This window comes from Suncus etruscus, chromosome 14 (genome assembly GCF_024139225.1).
Source record: "Suncus etruscus isolate mSunEtr1 chromosome 14, mSunEtr1.pri.cur, whole genome shotgun sequence".
In the NCBI taxonomy this organism is placed as follows: domain Eukaryota; kingdom Metazoa; phylum Chordata; class Mammalia; order Eulipotyphla; family Soricidae; genus Suncus; species Suncus etruscus.
Window position 1 is genome coordinate 4,187,919 of NC_064861.1, and position 16,875 is coordinate 4,204,793.

The window sequence follows — 16,875 nt, forward strand, 5'->3', positions numbered from 1 at the left end:
TGCCCTACTAATCTTCACTATTGATCATTAAAAACATTAAAGAGGTTATTTTATTTCAGCATATTCACTATTGCAAAAGGGTATGTCCTCCATGTGCCTGATTATTATCAATCACTAATATTTACATTTAAAGCAGGAAGATAATATATTGTTTGCCACTTACCCAATGTAAGCACAAATTTTAGTCTTTCAGAAATATCCAAGCTTTGAAATAACTTTCTTCCCTAAAATGAAAATAAATGGGAAAACAATGTTTTGTTATTATTTTTTGCTAACTTATTTTGAGGTTACACCTGGCAGAGCTCAGGGCATACTCCTGGCTCTGTGCTCAGGGAACCATATGTAGATATGGAGTACCAGGGATCAAGAGCCACATGCTAGACCAACACCCTATCTACTGTACTAATGCATCAGTCAAAAGGATTTCTAATTCTTATTTATAGTAAAGACTAATGAAATAAGCTAATTAATTTTTAACACCTTTGGATGACCAAAAAAAATCAACATAGATGAATAAAAGGCCTTGTATCCAGCACCACAGACCACTGTGACAGATGCAGTAATAACCGAGGATGTGACCAACTGGAAGCTCCAATGCCGTAGGGTGGCTCTTCTCCATCTCTGCACCGTCCCCTTCTAGTCCTGGAGTGTCCAGTGAATGCTGCCACTCTTAGTATAAATGGCTGCAGGAGTCCACAGATTCGTGAGTAAAATGTGCAGGGCTGATCATTGCAATGTACAGATCTTCTTCAAGATTGTTATCAAGAATTCCCACTCTCCTGCTGAGAGCTGAAAACTCTGCTCTTTAAACTATTCCATTTCCTGCCCCTTTGCTATATAGCAGCTTAGTGTTTACCTGAACTATAGAGACCATCTGGGAAAGGACTAAGAGAAAGCTAATATACATAGTGTCTTAAAGGAAACCCCAAGAAACCAGGAAAGGAGAAGACAAGTAAGCGAGAAAAAAATGTTTTAACACAGAGAAAACATAGATAAAGAATGCAAGTCGTGTTATGTAAACATTTTTCCAAACTATTTAGTTTCTTACACTTAAATTCAATAAAAAATTAATCAAAGTACAAACTCTATTAGAACATCAAAATAATTCACAAGTTGTCATAAAGAATTACTTAAGGTTGTAAATGAGAAATCTCTTCTCATATCTACTTAGCATGCAAAACAGAAACATATAATGAAATAGCTCTCTTGCCCAATGGTGCCAATAAAGATAGTTCCTTCTTGCTACCTTAATCTTCTCTATACATACCACACACAGCTCAAATAAAATGATTCCAAGAGACCAGACATCTGATTTGGGTCCTGAATGCAAAGGTTTTTCACTTGACACATGATCAGTGATCTTGAGAATTCCTTGGGCAATTACTTCAGGTGCTAAATATGATGGATACCTAGAATGATATGTTTAAAAATAAGTTACCAGTCTAAAATCTCTACAGATGCCTAAGCAATGAAGGAAGATCTCTAGTTAGGGAAAATCCTAGCCATCAACCCATCCCAGGACATGTCTTTATGTCTAGGAACCAAGAACAAATGGAAATCGGTCTCAGACAGTCCCACAGCTGCTGTGCCTCCTTTGAGATTTTACAATATACATAGTATTTACCATATATATTTATGTATTTACTAGATATAATAAATATATATTTTATATATGTACATATATTTTGTATATGAACAAATATATATATTTCTATAATATGTACTTTCAAGTTTTTCTTTCAGGTTTTACAATTCATATTTTCATAGCATCATATGAGAATATCTATTTCTACTTATCTTCATCAATATTAAATTTATTTAAAAATAGTTCCTGTAAATACAAAACACAGGCTACTTAATATAATAATTGTATAGAGAATAAATTTTCAATTAACAACTATATACCTACTGAGAAATTTAAGTAAACAATAGATTATTTCCTTAATTTTATTTCCTTGGTATTACTTCCCCAAAGTAGGTAATTGAAAATGCTAACTTTATAAGCTTTTCAATTTCTGAATAGTTTTGCAACATATTTATATTTTTGTTTGTTTGTTTGTTTTTGGGTCACACCCTGTCGTGTTCAGGGTGTGTTCAGGGTTATTCCCTCCTGGTTCTGAGCTCAGAAATCGCTCTGCTCCTGGAAGGCTCTGGGGACATATGGGATTCCATGAATTGAATCTGGGTCTATCCAGGGTTGGCTGCATGCAAGGCAAATGTGCTACCACTGTGCTATCACTCTTGCCCCTACATATTTATATTCTTAAGAACATTGTTCAGGGATCAGGCTTCCATGTGGCTCAGTGGTAGAGCATATGACTAACATATGTCAAGTCCTGGCCTTATTCTCTGGCACCACATACATAAAAATATATTGGTTAATCAAGCATATTTTGAATTTTATATTATTGGGAGGAAAAGTATACTAACAGCATACTCTTGTGGTTTGTTTTTCCAATCAACTTTATTAACTTGAAAGACATCCATACTGTTGAATGTAGCTGTAAATCATTAATTTTACTTCTATTTTATGAACAGAATGTATTTGTTCTAATGTCAATGGGCATTTAAGTTGTTTTCTTTTTAAAATGTTGTAAGAAATATTGTTCATAATATTGTATATGGTTTGTATGTGCAAAAACTACCCCAAGGGTATAAACCTAGACTCAGTTCTACATCCAAGCCATTTGAAATGTTAGGAAAGATGTTTTTCAAAGAGATTCAAGCCAGTTTGTACTCCCAGTTGCAAATAATTACTTCTTCACGCTATCTAGAATCAAATTCTCCAATATTTGACACTCATGGAGGTAAGATCTATAGGCCATTATTTTTACATTATGCATTTCCCTGATAATCAAAGACTGGGTTAGGCTTTCTTTTATGTTTACTTTTATTAGGCATTCATGTCTGTTATTGTGTGAAGTACCCATTTATGCCCTTATAGTTGTGCTGGATTTCCCCAAACCACCAGAAATTCACATGAAGGATTTTTTGCCTTGACATATAGATGTTTTCATAGCCACAACTGATCACAGTCTATTATGGATATATAGTAAGATCACCAGGGGAATGGACACAGAAGGAATCTGGAAGGCTCTTTAGGCTTGTCTAGCATTTCCATCCCTTGGAAATAAACAGAGTAAAGTACATACAATTGGCTAGGGAGAGGGAGCTTACTTAGGGCTGGGAGAAGCTTACCCAGGTTTCAGAACCCAGGGGTTTGACTGAAACTGATCGTATAGACACTCTCTGCCCTGCACATACCCAACTTAGGAACTCCTAAAATCTGTTTAGCCAGATTAGTGCCTAAACAGGCAGAGGCCACTTTATCAGTCAGGGAACTGCAGGATCAAATACTTGAAAATCTGAGTCCACAGAATTCCTTTCCTAAGGGGGATAGGGCAAACATCATACTTGTGATGTTAACCCTTTCTCACACCACTGCGCTATATATTTGCTTTTTAAATCTTCTTTATCATGTTGGACATGAATTCAGTTAAGTCTGGCTTGATCTAAGTACTTTCAACCATATGATGACTGAATTTTGTTTTTTATTGTTTTTCCCCATGGTTTCCATTTACATATGAGAAATGTCTAGGACTTTGATCAAATTAATTGACCTTTTCCCTCATACTTAATGGTTCTCTATTTTGTCAAAGTTATGTGTGCTTGGGGACCCGAGTGATAGAATAGCAGGTACAGTGCTTGCATTGCATGAGGCCAATCCAGATTCAATCCTGGCATCCCATATAATTTCCAGAGCCCACCATAAGTGATTCCTGAGCTAAGAGCCAGTAATAACCCCTAAGTACCCCTAGTGCAGCCCCCAAACCAATATATAGAAGAATATATAAAATCTGTGCTAGTTCTTTTAAAGTTTTACAGTTCTGTCTTTCATATTCATATTACTTAACCTGGGGCCAGAGCAATATTATAGGAGATAGGACACTTGCCTTGCTGATCTATGTTCCTTACCCGACATCCCACGTAGTCCCCCAAGCCTGCCAGGAATGGCTCCTGAGTGCAGACCCAGGAGTAAACCCTGAGCACCACTGGGTGTTGCTCCAAAACCAAAAATGAAGAACTAAACAATCAAATTAATATACATAGATCCAAATTTTTTATATTTTCATTAAAAAGCATGGCATCTTGGCTCTCACTCTGAGAGCACTGGTTCAGACAGGAGATGCTGGACCACTATCCAATTTTAGGCTGATAGCACTGTAGAAATAGTCACAAAGAGCTACTAAATAAGCCCTCTCAAGAAACATCTGTTGGAAGGGATGTCAGGGCTTTGTGGATTTATGAAGTAGTAAGGGAGAAGAATATTTGGACTTGATACTTCAACACTTGTATTCTAATTTCAGGTCTAGCAGACTGTCCATACAGGACTGCAGTACTTTGACTGTGAAATGAAAGTGATAACACTTCCTCAAAGAACTATTAGAAACATTAGTCAATGCCAAAACATGGAAAACACATTCTTCCCACTTCTGATAAGAATGTGTTTGGGGGCTGGAGTAGTGGTGCAAGCAGTAGGGCATTTGCTTTGCACGCGATAACCTAGGACGGGCTGTGGTTGGATCCCCCGGCTCCCATATGGTCCCCCAAGCCTGGAGCAATTTCTGAGCTTATAGCCAGGAGTAACCTGAGTGTCACGAGTGTGGCCCAAAAGCAAAAAAAAAAAAAAATGAGTTTGAACTATCTCATCATGATACACCTTGTAGACCAACTGTTCATTTTTATAATCCTAATTACCAGCAGGTATGACCTCCAAGTGGCAAGTCAGTACTATCAGTACAACAGGTAAGTTATTCTATCTCAGATTTCAATCTGGTCACCTCCAGAAACAAGGGGATGATTCCTGGATCCCAAATTTCTAATTTTCTTTTAACCAGGAACATATTAAATTATTTATAAAAACAATAAACTCTGCAATTGTTACATTCTTTAAGAATGTAGATTATCTCCTTTCAACAAGTGCCTCTTCTTTAGTTTAGTATTTTAGCACTCAAAAGAAAATTAAAAAAGTTCTGCCATATGCCCAGTGAGGTAAAAATAAGTGGCTTTCATCATCTGTTTGATGTTTTAATAAGGTATTAAGCTACTGGCCAACTAAAATGAATGTCCAATTTCTAACTCTTTACAATATTTTGAAACAGATGTTAGCATTTTACTTTGTTGTTTCTTAATATTTGTCTTTTGAATCAACTGCAAGCTTCTTCTGGTGTAAATATTTTCTTTCATGCCTTAGCTGTTTGATCACTTTATTTTTCCTGGCTAGTATTTCACATTTTGCTCTTTGAAACTTTCTGGTCAGACCCTTTTGGTCTAAGACTTCAAAGTGAGCCAGACCAAATGGTAACCCCAGACCAATTCTATCCAAGCATTTTAAATCTAAACTTAGTTCTTCAAAATCATAATGTGCATTAAGAAAAATTGTTTCCTTTCTTTTTGTTAATTACTGAAATCCAAGGCACTTTTAGCTAAAAGGTAAAGAAAAATAATTTTTGTATTATATTTTTGGAGTCCTCAGTGACAAATTCACAAAATGAAGAAACCATAGCAATGATATTTAAAAGTGACTTAAAAGGAAGTAGAGTTTTACTCATTTTTATTGTATGAAAAGGGATATATATGATGCATATATACACATATTATAGATATATGTATATGTATATATATTGCTTTTGAGGCCACACTACTGGCTTGAACTAAGGAATTAATTCTGGCAGTATGTGAGGAACTATATGGGATGTTCAGAATCAAACCCAGAAAGCATCTTACCAGGTGGACTATCACTCTTTATATAAAAAAATTTATATAAAATTCCCCAAAAAGGGATTATTATGAACAAAGAAGAAAGAGTTGACTTTGTTATATAATATTGATTTTGTATTCATGAAATAAACTTGTCCATATCCCCAGTTTGGGAAATGCAAAATTAAAATATTATGAATTTATGCTCCTTAATTATTGCAACATTAATACAGGGAATGTCCCCATGAGATTATTGACAAGCACTGGTTTCTATTTGTTTGGGGCCACATCTGGCGGTGTTCAGAGCTACTCTTGGTGGGCTCAGGGGGTGGGGATCAAACCTGGGTCTACATTTGCATGATATCCTATACTGTTTTGTGAAAGATGGTGTCTACAATAAGAATACTTTTTGTGGGAGGGTAGGCATCAAGCCCAGATATGCTCTCTGGTTACTCCAAGCTCTGTTCTCAGAAATCATTCCTGGCAGATTTAGAGGACCAGATGAGATGCTGGGGATCAAACCCAGGCCAGCCACATGCAAGGCAAATGCTCTATCTACCCCTGGTAGCCTTGCTGCAGACCCTACAACAAAATATATTTTTAAAGAATCATTTAGTAAGCCTTGTAAGATTAAAAAAAAGCCTTATTAGATAGACAACTACCATTAGTTCTCTCCCACATCAATTCACGATGAACATTAGGAATCTTTATTCTAGGAAAACCAGTGTCTTATTTTTTTTTTCAGTGTCTTATTTTTTAAGTATATGAAAATAGTATATGTTAATAAAAACAGCTTTTTACCAAAAATTAATACCATTAAAATGAGCAAAAACATAAAACAGAAGACAGAAAACAGAAAAGGAACAAAACATGTTCTTACCCAATTGGGAAATCAACATCTTCGCCATGAGCAGTCATGTGATAAAGCCCAAATTTTGCCAGTTTAACATGCCCCTGCAATGATGAAGGGGGAATCACTGGGAGATAGTTCTACTAGGACAGAGTTTATAAAAATAATACGGATTGTAAGAAAAACATTTCCATTTGCCATTTTATTAAAAGCAATCTGCCAATGTTTGTAGATTTATATGTATTACAACTATAGGTGTGCTTATATGAGCACATTATGCATATATACACTGATATAAGTAAATGTATACGCACACATTGTTTCATTTCAAAATGATAAACAACATTAAATTTTTTTTTTTTTTTTTTGGTTTTTGGGCCACACCCGGTAACGCTCAGGGGTTACTCCTGGCTATGTGCTCAGAAGTTGCTCCTGGCTTGGGGGACCATATGGGACACCGGGGGATCGAACCGCGGTCCGTCCAAGGTTAGCGCAGGCAAGGCAGGCACTTTACCTTTAGCGCCACCGCCCGGCCCCAACATTAAATTTTTTAAAACATTTTACCAACTCTTTTTAAAAGTAAAGATGTTCTCATATGTCTTAAATAATTGCTTAGAATATTTGTGGTAATTTTCTCTATGAATTTAAGGGAATTGCAAATCTATTTACAATGTTATAAATTAACCCTGATATGAGAGTTCATTTTGTTTTTGTTTTAGTTGTTTGGGCCATACCTGGCAATGCTGAGGGCTTACTCCTGGCTCTGCACTCAGGAATTACTGCTGGCCATGCTCAGGGGACTATATGGGATGCTGGCCTTGCATATGCACGGTAGGCCTCATGCAGGCCCAGCACTCTATCCACTGTACTATCTTTCCAATCCTTATGACACAGGAGTTCTTTACCTAAAAAAGAGTAATTCAGGGCCTGAACTAAGGCAGAGTTGGTAGGGCATATGCCTTGCACTTGGCCAGCCCAAGTTTGACACCTGGAATCCCATATGGTCCCACAAGTATCACCAGGAGTGATTCCTGGGTACAGAGCCAGGAGTAATCTGCAATTCTGGGTTTAGACCCAAAAGCAAAAAAAAAAAAAAAAAAAAAATGTAATTCACAAATCATTAGTAAGAAAATCTAGATTTCCAGCCAGTTTTAAGTTGTTTAAGAATAACTAGAATGGGGCCGGAGAGATAGCATGGAGGTAAGGCGTTTGCCTTTCATGTAGGAGGTCATTGGTTCGGGATTACACACACACACACACACACACACACACACACACACACACACAAAGAATAACTAGAACGAGGGAACAGAGAGAGATAGCATGGAGGTAGGGTGTTTGCCTTACATGCAGGACGGTGGTTCAAATTCCGGCATCCCATCTGATCCCCTGAGCCTGCCAGGAGTGATTTCTGAGCGTAGAGCCAGAAGTTACCCCTGAGCGTTGTCGGTGGGATTCCACCCCCCAGAAAAAGAATAACTAGAATGGGACAGAGCAATAGCACAGCAGAGGGCATTTGCCTTGCACATGGCTAACCCAAGTTTGATCCCCAGCATCCCATATGTCCTCTGAGCCTGCCTGGAGTAATTTCTGGGCTCATAGACTCCTGAGAGCCACTGGGTGCAGCCCAAAATCCAAACCAAAAACCAAAAACCAAAAAAAAAAAAAAAAAACAAACCAAAAAAACCCCCAGAATTATGAAAGAAGTGAGGTTGTTGATGAAGGTAAATAAAATTTTTATGGGACCAGAGAGATAGCATGGAGGTAAAGTGTTTGCCTTGCATTGCAGAAGGATGGTGGTTTGAATCCCGGCATCCCATATGGTCCCCTGAGCCTGCCAGAGGCGATTACTGAGCGTAGAGCCATGAGTAACCCCTGAGCACTGCTGGGTGTGACCCAAAAACCAAAAATATAAAATAAAATAAAAATAAAATTTTTATAAGCCTCTTCAAATTTTTCCTTAGATGCCTAAGTCTATTTAAAAGTTAAGTCACTTAAAATTGTATTTGCTTTCTTATTCTTGAGCACATCAATTAAACAGCATTGCTAAATATATTTTAAAATAACTTACATTGGATCAATTTTTTACTTACATAGATATGAAATTAATGAGCATCATTTTCTTCTATAATTTGTAATGCTTATAAAAAGAAATAAATGATTGGAATTGTGATTATTCTTGAAGATACACCACCTTGTTACACAAAAATCTATTAGGCAGGTTAACTAGTTTCTTATTACTTCTACATGTGATTTCCAAGGAACACTCCAATATAGAAATAAGTTAGATAATAATATCTGGTAAACAAAAGAATGAATGAAGAACACTAGTGGGCGTGGCCCCAACTAGAAAAAAAAGACAATTCCAAATATTACACTGCTCTGCTATACAAAAAGTAACGGAAGTTATTCATTTTGTTTTTGTTTTTGGGCCACACCTAGTGATGCTAAGGGGTTATTCCTGGCTATCTGGCTATGTGCTCAGAAATCGCTCCTGGCTCGGGGGACAATATGGGATGCCAGGGGATTGAACGGCAGTTCGTCCTAGGTTAGCCTCGTGCAAGGCAAATGCCCTACTGCTGCGCCACCACTCCGGCCCCAGTTACTCATTATTGACAAAGAAAATTCTTATTTTGTAAATGTCTTTTTATTGCTTCTTTATATGTTACTTTATAATAATTACATTGAAATGAACTTAAATTATAATTTAAATATTCTATTAAATAGAGTTAATAAATTAATGAAAAAAGAAGATGAATGAAGAATAAAATAAGACAAAATAGTGAAAAGGAAGAAAAGATAAGAGTTGTGCTATGAGAAAAAAATGCTTAAGATTTAAGCAAATCCAGAGAGGGACTGGGATACAATGCATGTTTCAGAAATGAGCCGAACAGAAAATGAAGTTAAGTAATAACTCTTGGGGTGAAATAATTTATGAGAATGGCATGTAGACTTTGGCATACTGAAATCTAGGGTACTGTGACTTACAATATTGTTAATGGTAGTTTCATGACTGCATCATTTCAACACAACCCACCACCTGGGTACTCACTTGCCTTTACAAGGCCCCACAAGGCCCTCCTGGTTCCTCATGACCCCCACCGCCCAGGTAAGTTTGGTAGAAAAATTCTCCTGTTTCCTTTGGCTATTTGAAACATGTGGATTATTTGTAATTTAAATGCAGTTTCCCCTCTAAGAACCACAGTATAACATTTCATACAGTCTTTTCATTATGACTATTCTAAATACATATTCTTATTCTTTAATCCCTCTGATTGCACCCAACAGGAGTGATTTCAGTATAGTTCCTAACCTAAACTCAGAGATGTTAAAATTAAATGTGTTCTTTCATCATTACCTTCTGATCCAAAAGAATATTATGAGGAGAGAGTGCCCGATGTACAATGCCATGTTTGTTCATATACTGCAAGCCTTGAAGAACTTCAAATGCTATGCACAAAACTTTTGAATAGCTACAAAAAAATTCACAAATAGATTAGTTACAAAATGTATAAGGAACCCATTTAAGAAATGAAATAATATTTAGTAATAAAATTCAGTTATATTTTCATTGTTTTTCCTGATCAATGATAATAGAATCTATACTTTTCAAATATGTAAATTGTACCTATTCTGTGCTTTTTTGATTATAACAGAACTGATCTGAAAAAAGACCCTACAGTTTCCCAGTATTTGATTTTTCCAGTGTCAAATTATGGTAGTATGTGATCTACAGGTTTGAGTTTGCCAAATAATAAGGAAAGTTTCATATATATTTATATATATCGCAGAATTATGGTAATAAAAACCATATTTCCTGCTCAAGACAAAATAGCAAAACTGAATGGTAGAGACATGAGCTTGCTTTCTATAACGATTTACTTTTTTTCTTTCTTCTCTCCCATTCCTTCCTTTCTGTCCATACCAATTTCCTTCCTCCCTCCCTCCCTCCCTCCCTCCCTCCCTCCCTCCCTCCCTTCCTTCCTTCCTTCCTTCCTTCCTTCCTTCCTTCCTTCCTTCCTTCCTTCCTCCCTCCCTCCCTCCCTCCCTCCCTCCCTTCCTCCCTCCCTCCCTCCCTCCTTCCCTCCCTCCCTCCCTCCCTCCCTCCCTCACTCCCTCCTTCCCTCCCTCCCTCCCTCCCTTCCTTTTTCCTTCCAACAAACAAGTAAATACAAACAAGTAAAGTGACATGGAACTATGTGCTAAAGACAAATATAGGGCTGAGAAGAAAGTCCTGGGGTGAAAGGGGTGGGCTGTTATGTGTGTTTAATGAGGGAAGACTTCCCTAAGAAGATGACACTTGGTCAGGAATCTATAGGAAATAGAACACATTGTGCTCTCCAGGAAATGTGCGGTTCAGCCTGAGGGTGAAGGAGGAAGGTCCTGAACTGAAGGGAAACAGAGTAGCTCCAAATAAAGCAGAGTCAGTGGCAGAAAGGGCCAAGTGGGATAAGACATCAGAGACAACAAGGAACCAGAACATGAGCAGCCACTTTGAAAACACCTGAGCATTTTTACTCCAGAGTTGGAAAGTGAATGGCACATTCCAATCTACTAGTATAATATATTAGATATACTCTAATAGGTAGAGAAGAGTGTACACGTTGAAGCCATTTAACTCCTCCTTAAGAGAAAAGGATGTTGCATTCAGGATTTGGGAATACTATAATTACTTTTTTGGGAGGGAGGGCACAATCTGGTGATGCTCAAGGGTTACTCCTGGTTCTGCAATCAGGAATCACTCGTGGCAGTGCTCAGGTATCAGGGATTAAATCTGGGTCGGTTGTTATTTTAATTAAAGTATAATGTCTAATGTCCCTTAGCATGCCAAGCACCTCTAGCCCCTTCAGCAGACGGGTCTGAAGATTGTAGGGAAATGGCGGAGAGATTAATTCACAAGCAGTTGGAGTTTCTTTGGAGTCAGCTTGCTTTATTCCAAGGCCCTAATCACCATATGCTTTTCCTCACATGACTTCTATGCTAAGCTCTTTCTTCCAAGCAGCTTTTTGTCTGCTCCTCCTCTTCTTGCTCTCTGCCTCTTTTTCTACCTCCCCTTCCCCCCAGCCAGACCTTTCTTCTTCAAAATATCCTGCACCCCCCAACCCGTGTGTCTGATTCCCCAGGTGGAATTGACATCAACAGGAAGCCCAGGCAAGGGAAGGGATGACCACATGCAAGGCGAATGCCTTACCCATTGTACTATCTCTCTAGTCCAAATACTGTATTTCCTAACTCTCCCTAAAGGTTATCACCACTTACCATTGTTTTATATAGCTCATATTACTCTTCATGTATTTATTTTATTTTAATCTTAATACATTTATAGTAAAAGTTTTCATAGGAGGGGCATATGTAGGAATATTGTTTATTTGGGTTTGAGGGGCCTCCCTAGTGGTGCAGGGGGACTCCAGAACTATGGAAGCCAGGTGGAGCCAGGGATGAAACCTAGAACATGGCAGCCCAGGTGTGTGCTCCAGCACCCTGAACCATCTTTCTGGCAGAAGAAGGACAAGACTTGGGATCCAGACATGTACCTTGTGGGCAGCACTCATGCTTTTTGTGTGTGAGGCCCTAGGTTTGATCCTGAGCATCAGAAAAGTCAAGCCTGGCTTCTCTTCAACTAATTCTTGTTCTTAAACTTAGGAAGGATTTCTCCATTGTCTTCAAGTATTCTTTACTAATGATATAAAGTGTAAAATCAGCTTGATTATAATTCTGTTGTAAAATACCCAATTAGTCCTCTCTGGAAAGTTGAAGGGCTCCTTTTTACCTTCTCCTTAGAATGATAAGATTTTAACCCAATATTTGGGAATTTGCACACTTTGCTTTCTTTCACAACTCATTTCCTATAAAACTCCTATGTTCCTTGAACATAGAAGCATGACAAAGTAAATTGATTTGTAATTCATTATTTTCTCCCTCTACTGTCCTTTTATTTAGAAATCATAGCAGACAGGTAACTTACATCTATCCTCTATGTCAATCATCTATTTAATGAGGATGGCTTTTAGGCCCATCTCATTATGATATTTAATTTCAGTTAATGCTCTTCAGTTCTCTAGTTGCTTCTTCTAATAGATTCCGCACTTTGACTATGGATCTGTTAATCTTTTGAATGTGTGAGAAGAGCTATGACAGTTTTATTAATTGAGGAACCACACATGTGTAGTCTTTTTCAGAAGGGTTTCTTCCCACCACTTCCAGTCTGGGTTGTATCTTCGGGTTATGAAAACAAGGCAATGCCTCATTGTCAGCCACAGGTGATGGGTGGGGAGCTGGATAACGTGCATGAGAAAAAATGTTAATTAATATTAATTTCATAGTAAACACACACATGCACTCCTCACAAAAATCTTAAAAGCAGTTGCTATATTCAGCTGAGACACTAGAGGGCCTTAGTTTCACAATACTTCACTACCATCTGGAAATTAAACCAAACCTTTCAAGTCATTTTCTTTTTAAACCAGCTTTAAAATTGCTAGCTGCCTATGCAAATAATATACCTCCTTTCTCTACTTGTTTTTAATCAATTTATTAACCAATATATTTGGAAAATAGCATTCAAAACATGTTATCATTAAGCTGATGAGCTAATACACTGATTTTTTTTTAATTTGGAAGGCATTTTATTTAAATTTGATTGAGGTTCTGAAATATTTACAAGACTTTAATTGTACTTTCCATTCACATATCACCCCCACACCATGCCACCTCTAGAGAGCCCGTTTCTCTGCGCCAGTGTCCTGAGAATCCTTCCCAGTGCTACCTCTCGCCTTATTTCGGCTAGACTGAAAGGGCTTCTTTAGTAAGCAGGGTAATCGGGTTCAGGAAATCCAAAGGACATATTCAAATTCATCCCACATAGCTGATATCATTCCGTAGAGTAATTCTCTTTCTTATTTAAATGAAGAGGTAAATGGATAATACACTAACTCTTTTTAATTCAAGCATACAAAGTTAAATTGTAGCTACCTCAGACTATATCATATTAAAGTGGTAGCATCAGGACACTTTGGCTTAAATCAGAATAAATCAAATTTGCATTTCTGCCCTTTCAGATATTTAGGACTGAGCTTTACATTTTATTTTCAAGTGTAAGCTACAAAAGAGAAAGGAGAACGTGGTTTTCTATAATAATGAGGAAATAATAATCACTATCTGTGGTTTTCTATAATAATGAGGAAATAATAATCACTATCTGTAGAATTTTGTTTTTCTTTTTGGGCCATACCCTATGGACGCTCATGGGTTATTCCTGTCTATGCGCTTAGAAATCGCTCTGCCTTGGGGGACCATATGGGACACTGGAGATCGAACCAAGGTCCATCCTGGATCAGCTGCATGCAAGGCAAATGCTTTACCACTGTTCTATTGCTCCAGACCCACTATCTGTGGAATTTTTTAAATAATTGTCTTTAAATCTATATGATGCTGCTAATTCAATGCTGACTTTACAACCAAGATTTTGAAGTACCCATTTAACTAATAGAGCAAGGTTAAAAAATGACTTCCAGTAATAGTTTAATTGAAAGTGTACTCTAGGGGGCCGGGCGGTGGCACTAGAGATAAGGTGCCTGCCTTGGACAGACCGCGGTTCGATCCCCTGGTGTCCCATATGGTCCCCCAAGCCAGGAGCGACTTCTGAGCGCATAGCCAGGAGTAACCCCTGAGCGTCACTGGGTGTGGCCCAAAAACCAAAAAAAAAAGAAAGTGTACTCTAGAAGATATTAGGATTAAGGATGGGATTCACACAATTTAAGAACAACTTAAAAAGGAGTTACCTAATCAATGAATTCCCAAGTCATTTTTTTTTAAACTGGAGGTACTCGAATATAGCAGTTAGGATTCAGGGGCCACTTGAGAGAACCACACTTGGAGGCTGAGAGGTAGCACAAGAGATGGGTAGTCCCAGGGACCCTGCCACTGGAGGTAGAGCCCTGGGCTACCACCTCAGAATCAGGGCAGGGAAATGTGTTGCTCACCCTGGAACTGAAATGCAAGCAGAACTTTAGGTCAGGATGCCAGGGGGAGAATGTGTGATTCAAACTGCTCCACATGGCTCCCCAAGCATCACCAAAGGTGGCCCTGCTGATCCCCAGCACCACAGGGTCCGAGCAGCACGGCACCCAGGCCCTAATTCTGAGCCCCCAACAAGCAGCCAAGTATTGTCAAGAGTCATTCCTGAACCCTGGAAGAGTGCTTGAGAGGACACCCCTTGCCCTGCAAAAACAGAACAAACTATAATGAAACCACAATTTTCCTTTCTGAAAATGCTCTTCTCAGATATTCCAACTCTTTCTGACAACAAAGCTGAGTGAACATAAGGTCCTTAGTGATTATGAGCATATAAATATGATCAGAAGACAGCTTTCAAAGTCATCACGAATCATTTCTGATTTTTTTTTTTGGCCACACCCGGCGGTGATCAGGGATTACTCCTGGCTGTCTGCTCAGAAATAGCTCCTGGTAGGCACGGGGGACCCTATGGGACACTGGGATTCGAACCAACCACCTTTGGTCCTGGATCGGCTGCTTGCAAGGCAAACGCCACTGTGCTATCTCTCCGGGCCCGAATCATTTCTAATTTTTAAGGCAAGATGATGTTTTAAAAGGTTCTGTTTCTAGTCAAACACAACAAAGAAGTGGGCCTTCACTGTTTGGTCTTCACTGCTTGGAGTGTGCTTTTAAGATCAAGGGGAACATACGCATCTCCAACAGCAAAAAGTCTACAGTAGAGGTGAAAAGATAATTTTAAACTGATAATCTCAGTATAACTGAACTACTAAATAAATTTTAAATACAAGCATAACTCAATAAATAAGTTAGAAGCTGAGAATCATTCTTTTCCTCAGTCTTAAGAAGGAAAGAGAATGTGGAAAAGCATTTATTGTAGCAGAGACCAAAACAGGTATAAAAAATCATTCATCTTGGAAAAGGACCATTAAAAACTAAAAAAGAAAAAAAAAATACCACCTGTTCTATTATATCTTGTTTTACCCAAAACAAAGATCATCCCTGGTTCCTTCGTATCTGTTTGTTTACAATTTAGTTTTGCCCTCAAATATATGTTCTTACAAATAAATCTGGGTGGGACTGGCTCAGGATAGCCTGAGCTATCTGTCCTTGCTCTGTCCTTCCTCCCCAATTGGGGGGTGGTCTCTATACTCAATAAAAATGACAGTCCTGGCAGGCAGCTCGCTCTTGATATGAAGTAGATTTCCAGGCTACTTGTGTTTCACCTTTAGCTTGGTTTGGATTATTTCATGTGTGACTGTGCTTCAGACTCATTCACCTGGTGTTGGAAATACAGCCCTGAGGTGATTTTACAACTACCATCACCACTATCCATCATAAAAACTAAGGCTGATACTTCTCAGGCCTAAGAGAACTTGGTTGTGCTTGGATTTCGAATACGGCCTAATGAATTTCCAATCTGGAAGCTAGCAGAATTAATAGCACACATACTTTGTTTATCACTCCCCAGATATATTTTCAAAGGAACTGTATCTTGCATAGTCCTTCCTTTGCTATCGATTACTGTTAGTTTAGGTGGCTAAACCTGACAGAGGCCAAAACCATGCATTCTCTCTTTGCTAACCCTTGGGACGGGATGACCTCACATGTGCTATACCTCTAATTGCAATATCTCCCCCACTTGGGCACTTTGTCACAGTGCACACTCCACACTCAACCTCCAGGCCCTGAAAATACTTCACTTTTCTACTATAAGCCTTCATACTGCTTTGTGTCTTATTCCCAAAAACCTACCCTTGAATCACATTGACTTGATGGACTCTGAGAAGGCTGTTACCTCTCCTGGCATCTTTTCATGCCTTTCTTTATTTGACATCTTTCTTGCTTTTTAGTCTTTTTGTGGACTGTGGGTGACAGGAAACTTAAGCCCTTCTCATTCACTTGGCAAAGCTGCCCCAGTCTTACCACTTGCACTGTGAGGATTTCTCTTGGCGCTTGTCTCTTCTATTCTAGCCTAAGATGGGACAAGCTTATTCAAGTTCCTGTGGTTGTCATCACCTCTCTCAGGCAGGTGTTCAATAAATATGCAGAAAATAATGTATGTCCAATAAATGGATGCAAGTCAAATACCACTTCCTCTCGTTACTCAAAGAAGAACATGGTATACTGGATAATAAGATAATAACATTGATATCTGGCTATAACATAAATTAGACTAAGTTGTTGTAAGATATCCCAAATAATATTTATAATATTTATATTGTACTGACATTAAATCTGTAATATCTAAG

The 16,875-nt window shown here is 38.2% G+C and overlaps 1 protein-coding gene across 1 annotated transcript in view; it reads right to left on the reverse strand.

The window, feature by feature from the left end:
• Positions 1–16,875, reverse strand: part of TBCK (TBC1 domain containing kinase) — a 201,886-nt gene that overhangs the window by 153,671 nt on the left and 31,340 nt on the right. Inside the window, exons 3-6 of the mRNA XM_049786875.1 lie at positions 9,969–10,083; positions 6,641–6,714; positions 1,268–1,409; positions 164–224 (exon numbers count right to left, since the gene is read on the reverse strand). Of these exons, the coding sequence (XP_049642832.1) occupies positions 164–224; positions 1,268–1,409; positions 6,641–6,714; positions 9,969–10,083 (392 nt within the window). The remainder of the gene's footprint in view (positions 1–163; positions 225–1,267; positions 1,410–6,640; positions 6,715–9,968; positions 10,084–16,875) is intronic.